The sequence below is a fragment of the Propithecus coquereli genome, unplaced genomic scaffold (genome assembly GCF_000956105.1).
Source record: "Propithecus coquereli isolate 6110/MARCELLA unplaced genomic scaffold, Pcoq_1.0 Scaffold205, whole genome shotgun sequence".
NCBI lineage: Eukaryota > Metazoa > Chordata > Mammalia > Primates > Indriidae > Propithecus > Propithecus coquereli.
Window position 1 is genome coordinate 3,488,337 of NW_012145523.1, and position 9,900 is coordinate 3,498,236.

Here is a 9,900-nt window from a genome sequence, read left to right on the forward strand (position 1 = left end):
TTAACAAATTTAAAAGCCAAATAAAAACAGAAAGAAAACACCCACATCTTAATTATTGGACTGGAAATACATTAGTTGTTCTTTAAAGTTAAAGGATCATTTTGGGAGCAAGAAGAATGTTATGATTCCTAAAACTAATAAAGATATAGGCTCAATTGTATCCATTATGTGTTTCTCATCTGCAGCAATGAGGCTTGCATTGCAAAGATCTTATGAATAAAGTTTCAATATAGAAATTAGTATCGAGGAAATTAATGACACACATTTAATTTTGATTAGTGAATAAATCTTTAATTTAGGTTTATCTTTTCTCCTCATAATTACTGCAGTCCTTTGCTAGTCCCTGGTCATCAATCGTCCACTAGAAAAGCATAAATAATGCAGCTAGTCAGAGTCAGATGTATGTCATTTATGTGAGATGTGCCTTTTTTCTCCTCTTTGTGTTATTTTTATTGTGTGGTGTTGAGAAGCGCTAATTATTGATTTTCAGAAATTAACAGCAAATGCTTTCACAAGCATCTAAAGTCATATTTCACTCAAGGGAAGAAGGGTGAAAATTGCAGCCTGCTGTTTGTACTAGAAATCGCTGGAAGGGATTTCCCTATCTTTTATTAACATAGATTTCAGTTATATTACACAGTTGTTACCTCAGCATAAATTAACAATTATTCAAAACATATTGCATGCTTCAATTTGTTGAAGTAGATATTAATCAATCTAAGTACCTAAGCATTTCAGTTAAATGTTTAGGACTCATTTTTAAAGGTTTTAAACATATTGGTAATGAGCCTATTTAAAGCCATATGATGTCTTAATATGGTAAATCTAAATGATTGTTTCCCATTTACATCAAAATCAAAGACCATTTTGTTCTGCTGAATGAATACACACAATAATATTTCTCATCTGAATTTAGTTTACTAAAAGTATATGATTCCATTTTGGAATATTTATTCCAGAACCTGGTAAACCTTTGTCTCATATACCAAGCAAATCTATTTCAACTTTTATTATTTTTATTATTTTTTTCCATGATTGGGCACTCACTCCCAAGTGAACTTACAGAGGTCGCCATCTGTACTACTACTTCTCTCTCATTCCTTCTCCTACACCACCACCTGCCCCTCAACTTCTTTTCCTCCTTCTCCTCTGCCTCCTAAATCAGCCAGCACAGAGTTTACTTCATGTAAACTTATTCAGTCAGGGAGGATTTGACAGGGATGTTATACTGATTCTTGTCACATAAGCTTAAGCATTTCTGGGTTGAATTCTCTACTTATGTAGTATATAATGATCAACCCCAAAGTCAGCAAAGGACCAAAAACCTGGAAGAATCCTTAAGAAATCATCAGCTAAAACTTTGCTTCCAGGTAGATCAATCTCTAAATCATCCAGAAAAGAGTATTTCAGTTTTCTTCTTGAGTATGAACAAATATAGATTGCAGAGAGACTCCACAGCTTCTCCTAAGAAGTTTATAGTAGTTTTTATCTCTAAAATATTCCAAATCCTCAGTGAAAATTTCTCTTGCTTGGATATAATCTTATTTTGGTCAATTCCACCCAGACATGGAACAAAAGGTAAACAGCATGTCTCTCATTTGTTATACCTGAATACCAATCCTATCTGTATCAGCCAGGATCTCCACACATTAATTACCCTTTTAAAGGAATAATGAAGACTCCAAAGAAGATACACAAATGGCCAAGAAGCACATGAAAAGATGCTCAGTGTCACTAATTATTAGGAAGATACAAATCAAAGCCACAATGAGATAACACTTCACACGCATTAGGTTAGCTACTATCCAAAAAAATCCCAGAAAATAACAAGTATTGGAAAGGATGTAGAGAAATTGGAACCTTTGTGTACTATTGGTGGGAAAGTAAAATGTTATAGCTGGTATAGCTGCTGTGGAAAACAGTATGGTGGTCCTTCAAAAAATTAAAAATAGGATTATCATATGACCCAGCAATTCTACTTCTGTGTACATATCCTAAATAACTGAAAGAAGGAAGGGTTTCGAAAAGATATTTGTATGCCCATGTTGATAGAAGTATTTTTCCCAATAGCCAAAAAGTAGAAGCAACCCAAATGTCCACACATGAATGGATAAACAAAATGTAGTATATACATACAATGCAGCATGAGCCTTAGAAAGGAAGGAAATTCTGACACATGCTACAACATGGATGAACCTTGAGGACATTATACTATGGGAAATCAGCCAGTCACAAAAAGACAAATACTGTATGATTCCACTTATATGAGGTATCTTGACTAGTCAAATTCATAGAGACAGAAAGTAGAATGTTTGCTGCCAGGAGCTGGAGGGAGAGGAGAGTGAAGAGCTTTTGTTTAATAGGTATAGAGTTTGAGTTTTGGAAGATGAAAAGAGTTCTGGAGATTAGTTGCACAACCATGTGAATGTACTTAACACTAGTGAACTGTACACTTAAAAATGGTTAAGATGCTAAATTTTATGTTACATATATTTTATAATTAAAATTTTTTTTAAAAAGGATAATGAAGAGAGTTTATTAATGGTCCTATTTACAAAGGTATGGACAGGGTAAACTGGATGAACAGGGGAAGTTTACCACCCCTAGGTCTTAGGGGACAAGGAGAGGGAGCCACTCCCAGAATCTGGCAAGAGAAGTGGTCACCCATGAGCTGTGGCCTAAGGTAGAGGAATGCAGCCCGGGTACCACCAAACTGGGACCTGGCTGACAGGGGCCATATAATACATACCTGCCTTCTTGTCTCCTTTCCTGGGCTGTGTCATTGGCTGAACCCAGTGGGAAGGTGGAGAACGTGGGAGTGTGGGTCTGTGGAGACACGTCCTCCAGAGCCGGGGAAGGTATCCGGCTCACCCACCTGCTCCTCCTGGGTTGTTCACGTCTCTTAGCTAAACAAACTTATTTAAAGCATCCGGGGTGGGTCAGTCACAACCAGCTACATTAAGATGCATGCACTCTTCCTACCTGAGTTGACTTATACTTCCTTTAAGTAGAAAAATTGAGTGAGCTTCTCACTGATGGCACTTACCTGATTTGAAGAGAAAATATTCTGGGTGAAGCATTTTCTGTCCAGAGGAAATGGTGCTTATTTTTTCACTTTCATTTGTTAAGTCAATTATGTAATATCACCATTATAATTTACCATGCCAAGGAAAGAAATAAGAATCAGCAGGAGGGTAGGTCTTTTCTTCATTCTGCTTAGGGGCCAAGAACTGAGGCAGGTAACTGAACAAATCAGAATTCCCTCCTTCAAATATTATCTAACACAATCTACTAATTACAGCAAATGTGGTCCTTTTTTATGTGAATTACCAAATATTTGCTTAAATATTATAATTTTGCTGGGATAGATTTAGCCTTAATGCAGTTGATAGTGAAAACAACAGGAAAAATATTTGTTCTGTTTTGTGGTTTCTATGAAAAACTAGAGGCAGTTGAATATAAAATACCATTTTAATTTTTTATATAGCTTAATGTTTATAAAGCAAGAAATAACAAAGTACAGATATTATTTGCTTGATTTATTTTGCTTCTTTTTTCCCAGCATTAAAAAGTAATGCTTTATATGATCTTGTTTTATTACAACAATAAACCAGAAGCAAAAACTTATCAGTTAAAATACAGTCTTCCATTAAGTAACCTTTCCTTTTATCATTTCAGACTTCTCAAAATTCCATTGTTTTTGTTTATTTTTACCTATTTGGTATTGGTAAAATTGCAGGTGGAACATAAAGATGATATCAATCACATATCTATTTTTTATTGTGTGTCACATTTGGTCAAAAAAAGAATTTTTTAATCATTAAAATAATAGCATTGTAAGTAAGAGCTGAACAGTAAAATAAACACAATACTAAGGAAACTGTGAAAATCTTTTTCTGTGTTCGCAAGCAGACACTTTTACTACTTTTTTCTTGAATTTTCTGAAAATTGTTAGTGAATTGACTGGTCTTTGAACATAGTCCAATGTTTTGCACTATAAGGAGCATAACCTGTTGTACTTTATGAAATGGTGATTTTTCTGGAAAACAATTTAAAGGTTTATACAGACCAAAAGGAATGGATGAAACAGGTCATTTGAGAGCCGACCTGATTAGCTCCCTCATACTGTTTCTCCTGGCATTTCATCTGAAAGGTAAAACTAAACTACATTTTATCCCTGCTCCCCCCAAAAAAGGACGTAACAGTTGTAAAGATTCTATGAGAGAGAATGCGGGGTAAATTTACCCGCATTGTGGAAAAGACAAGAATAACCAAGGTTTTTATCTACCGCACACCAGAGAAGGTCTGACTTCTGAATTATGGTTTGCCCGCGGCCACCTTTGCTTTTACCTTGGCTGTGAAGTCTTTCGTATTAATAGGCATATGTGTGACACACATATGCACACAGCATATTTACTTATTTCCTCTTCTGAGGATTTAATTCCAGGTATGTATCTTTACACCAAGGAGGTAGAACTTTCTTGGAAGGGAAGGCAAGAATGAAAGAAAACAATTAAGCAAGAAGTGCAGAGGTCAAAGGAATAAGGCGTATGTCACACCGTGGCTAACACACGGCCCCTTGTGCACGTTTAAAAAGATGCGCTACGTGAATGAATTACAAAAGGGACTCCTTCCTCTGGGAATTAAGGTAGATTCTACCCCTCACATGCCCCCCAACTGGGCACCTTTGTTCAGGCTTGGACAACCCAGCCATACACAGCGGCCCTGACCCATGAGGAAGATGAAAGACTAGAGAGAGCTTGTTGAGTAGAAGTAAGAAAAAAGGAGACTTTGATGAAGATGTGGGTAATTTTGTAACTTATACGTGGGTCCTGGAGAATTTTACAAAGGAAAGCCTAACAAGACTAAAGAACAGAGGAATCAGGAAGGAGGGAGGGGACAAAAGGGAAAGTGTCCCTAATAGAAACTTGCATGGTGGGAGCTTCACATTACAGATAAGCAGCTAAAACCGAGTGATGTGTCATATACGTGGATGAAATCTGAAAATCATGTACACTGGTCCAGTTTTCTTATTTTGTCCACCTATGCACAACTCAGTTCACATTTCCCTTTACTTCTCTGCCAACACCTGCAGAGTTCCATGTTTTAGAACTTCCTCAAGGTGTCAAGCCTACTTATTTCTTGATAGGTCTTAGCGGGGGAGAAAAATAAATGCTAAGTGCATGGTAACTGCTAATAAATATTCAACAATATAATTTTTATAACAAGAACCTACATAACAATTAAAATTTAAAACTCTTGAGAAACTAATTTTCGTTCCTATCTGGATAATTCCTGGTAACTAAATAAAGTGGTATTCTTTATATAATTTTTTAATGAAACACAGTTGACTTTGGATATGTAGGAATTTCTGCATATTAATACCCTAAAAGACCACACAGTCTAAATCATTACTTTAGAGGCTGAGCATGGTAGCTCATGCCTATAATCCCAGCATTTTGGGAGGCTGAAGCAGGAGGATCACTTGAGGCCAGGAGTTCGAGACCAGCCTAGGCAACATAGCAAGACCCTGTCTCTACAAAAAAATAAGAAAAATTAGCCAGGCATGGTGGTACACACCTGTAGTCCTAGCAACTTGGGAGACTGAGGCAGGAGGATAGCTTGAGTCTGGGAGATCAAGAATGTAGTAAGCTGTGATCGTGTCACTGCACTCTAGCCTGGGTGACAGCGTGAGACCCTGTCTCTGAAAAAAAATTATTATTTATTTACAGCTTTGACTATTACATTCTGGGTTTACAAATATTTACAGAACATGAATTTGGCAAGAATACTAAACATATTCCTACCCTATGACTCAGCAAACCCATATCTAGATATATAGCCAACAAAGTACACAAGAATTTTCTAAGCAACTTTCTTTATGAATAAAGATACAATGTGAAACTATTAACAACCCAAATATCCATCAATAGACATGATAAATTATGGTAGATTAATGCAATGGAATACTACACAGCAATAAAAAAGAAAGAACTACTGACAAATACAAGAAGGATGAATCTTGCAGATGTTACATTGATGAAAACAAAGCAGACAGCAGATATGTACTGTATGATTCCATTTATCAGAAATTCAAGATCAGAAAAAAATAATCAATGGTGATAAACATCAAAATAGTGATTGACTTGACAGGGGTGGGGAGTGGGAATAATTGGCTGGGGAGGGACACGAGGTTACCTGTACATATGTATGCTCAGGTAACCAAAGCAAGATATGGAACCTTCCAATTCCATTCCAAAGTCCTGTCTTGATCTGGGTGTGGTTACAAGAGGAGAAAAAAATGTACGCGCTCACACACACACACACACACACACACACACACACACACACGTTCATCACGCTATACGCTTAAGATTAGTGTACTTGATGCATTATATCTTTCTTAACCCTTAAAAAAATAAGAAATTGAATGAATAAATATAAATGGATATACATAAGAAGCTTAAGTCTAAGATAACAAATTCAGCAATTATAAAGGGCTAAGAAAGAATGTTATTTAAGTATAAGCCAATCCATATTTTCATGTTATCCCACCAAAGGTTTGGCTACCAGTGGATACATCGTCTTTTATATTTGTAAAACATCAAAGGTTTTGTCAGTCACATTTGTTTTGACAAATTCAGTGTTTTAGGCCTATTACCCATGCTAGCTTTGTATGAAATACGTGGTAAGACTCATGATACTGCTGTTTATTACATGTAAAAAGTTACTATAACTTGTTGATTCTAAGATACATATCATTTTCATATCTCAACATTCCAAATCACAATGCGTCTAACAATTAATCAATGGTATATCATAGTTTAATTGGCAGCGTTTTTTTACTTCTTAGGAGTATATAAAATAATGATGCTTCTAATAATGAATGGACAACATCTTAGATTCCATGAAGTAAGTTAGATTGAGAGACTTATTTTCAAAGTTGTCGTCCCTTATATGGGTCACGCAGTGGTGGGCATTGCAAAAGGGCAACTGAGCAGGAAGGCTGACTTGGTATTGCCGGATCTGCTAATTTTTTGAGAGAAGCCAAAAAAATTTAATTTATTATATAAAATTTCCTGACCTGTAAATGTTGGCTCAAATAGAAACTATATTTGTAAGCTGACTCTATCCTGTGGGATGCCAGTGTGCGACCTCTGGCTGCATGTAAGCTCTTTGGGGGTGGGAGTCTTTAACTGTTGTGTTTGATGTGTACCATAAATATCTAGGATGGGATTTGGTATTTGGTAGGTAATGAATATGTGTTTTATGAATAAATAAAGCTAACATTAAATCTCGCTGACCCATGCAGAACAGTATTTAGAGAAATAAAAACGCACAATGTTTTAAATGCCATGTCTGATAATATAGAAAGAATCTCATAATTAGCTCTAAGTAGGGTTTTCTTTATTTGATATATCTGGAAATTATTGAGGGAAATTTTCTATATGGTAGAAAATCCTTTCATGCTGTCGACTAGCTAATTCCCACTTAATCTTCAGACCTCAGCCAATGTCTTTTTCTGGAAGTCCCTTTCCCAAGATTCCTACTCCCCTTCCCCTCCGTCCCCCGTCACTTGTCTGGGCTCCATGGCAGTCCGGGCTTGCCCCCATTATAGACCTTCTCCCTGCCACGTGCACCAATGTCCTCAACTTCTTTAATTCAGGGGCTGTGAACTTCCTAAGGGCAGTCTGCTGTCTGACTTTGTATCCCTTGGCACAGAGCAAGCATTCAACAAATGTTTGTTAATTGATTTTGTGGTATTGAATTATAAAAGTAAAGTTCTCTCCAGTATTGTGCTTTTCTTTTTCTAGACTAGCTTTCAGTTTTGCACCAATGTCCCACCATTGCCCCAGCAAATAGGTTTGGAGCCTCTGTTAGGACTAAGTCACAGTTGCGACCTGCAGAGATTCAAGGTCTGAGCAAACAGACATACATGATTAATTGTGTGTTAAATTCCGTAATAAAAGGGGGAAACGTGCTGTGAGAATATTCAGGGCATTCATTATGATTTAGGGAGTCTGGGAAGGGAAGGACTTAGATTCCTGCCCAAGGTTAGCATTAAGGGAGGATTTTCTCCTACGCAGGGAGTAGCTCTCAGAACAACTACTTCATTGTAATGATTCGTGGTTTTTTAACGGGCTCCGCATAATACCGGGCAACTCTCCCATGCACGGTTCCTACATGCTTGGCAAGGAAGTCACTGAGAACACCCTAAAAGTGGGGGAGGATAGAAAATATTGTGTGGGAAGCAGGTAAAGAAAGATAGTGAGTGCTCGCTTCCCACTCAAACCTTTCGGTAATGGCAAGAAATGGAACCTAGAGGAGACAGCATGCTTTTTCAAGATGGGAAAGTCCTGTACACTTTTAAATCAGAGGGCAAGCAATTACTGGAAGGCAGGATTACAAGATAGCTAAAGATAAATATTGGAATAAGATCCTTTGGGTCATGAAGTCATGTGAAGTAGATCACAAGGAAGAGGAATTCAGTTTAGTCTCAAAATAAATAAATGTTAAACAGGGAATAGACTGTCTTAATGAAAGGGTGATATTAATCACAACTTAATCTTTAAGCTGCTACCACTTGGGAACCATTTTAAATGCACATGCATGTGCACTCTGCCTCAGCCCAAGAACGATCAGAGGCAGGACCCACTGAAGAGAACCCTGCAGAAGATTTCTGGAAATCATATCACTTTCTTCACATTTTCTAGTACAATTTTAATACTTCCCTTTACAGAAACAAAATTAGAGTCAAGCAAAGCATGTTTGCTGATTCATTCCTTCAATAAACATTTAAAGGCTACCCACTAAGTGCAAAGCCCTGATCTAGAGATGAAAATGTGTTTAATTTTACCCCCGGCTCTTCACTCCTCCTCGAGTCCGTTTTCTGGAGGAATAAAACCACAGGCAATAGTATCTATTGTTAGACTTTAGCTGTTCCTGATACATGAAGCTAGGTATTGGACACTCGCTATCCAGGACAGCTTTACCAATAAAATTACCACCTTTTTCCCCAAATAATTCTCAAGATTTTATTGTTAATAATGTGAACTTAACCAGAAATGTTCTCTTCCCCCTTTTGTAATCACAAATCTTGCACTGGGGAGACAAAGTATGATGATATCTATGCGAATACAATTTAGGTAAATGGTCACACTTTGCATATGAGTGGACACCATGCAAATAAATGTATACATTAAAATTGGACAGTACTTAAAGAGATTCAGTAATTCATTCCATTGCCTCTGCAAATAAAAGAACCAAATCCCATTTATGCAATTGCTGAAATATGGCAGATAATGATGCATTCATGTTTAATATTGCTAATAAATTTGAAAGTTCACATTTTTATTGATAAACATTTTCTTGAAATGCAGTATAGGAGGACAGATTGTTAAATTTAAGTACTTTATAAATGAGAATTGTAGATAGCGATGTGATTAGTGGCAGTGCTATGTCAAGAGCCATCTACCAACTTACCTGCACTCCTCCAAGCACTCAGCGATGACTTTCATATTTCACTTTTATGTGCAACCAAATTGCACACAATTTTAGGGGAAAAAATTAGCGTAGTAACAGAGTAATGATCATAGTAAATATTGTGTTCCTCCTTATTGACTTAAATTACATGCTTGCAATATTTCAGAAAAATATTTCTGTTAGTCCAGCTTTATATATTAAAACATTTTGCCTATAGATTTATATATAGAAGAAATACATAAGTCTCTTATAAAATTATCTCTTTGACACACACAAAAGTATATTGTACAGTCCCTTTTGAGATCTAAAAATTATTTTTATTCATTGGAAACTATAAAATCTCAATATCTCCATATGCATAGGCTTTAATGAAATATTGTATAGCTCAGGATACCCAAAGAATTCTTTCCTTTTGGG

The 9,900-nt window shown here is 36.4% G+C and overlaps 1 protein-coding gene across 1 annotated transcript in view; it reads left to right on the plus strand.

Moving 5' to 3' along the window:
- The window catches only part of LOC105810122 (neurobeachin-like), a 176,886-nt gene that overhangs the window by 136,492 nt on the left and 30,494 nt on the right, over positions 1 to 9,900 (plus strand). The window contains 1 exon segment of the mRNA XM_012644042.1: positions 9,214 to 9,271. Coding sequence (XP_012499496.1) covers positions 9,214 to 9,271 — 58 coding nt within the window.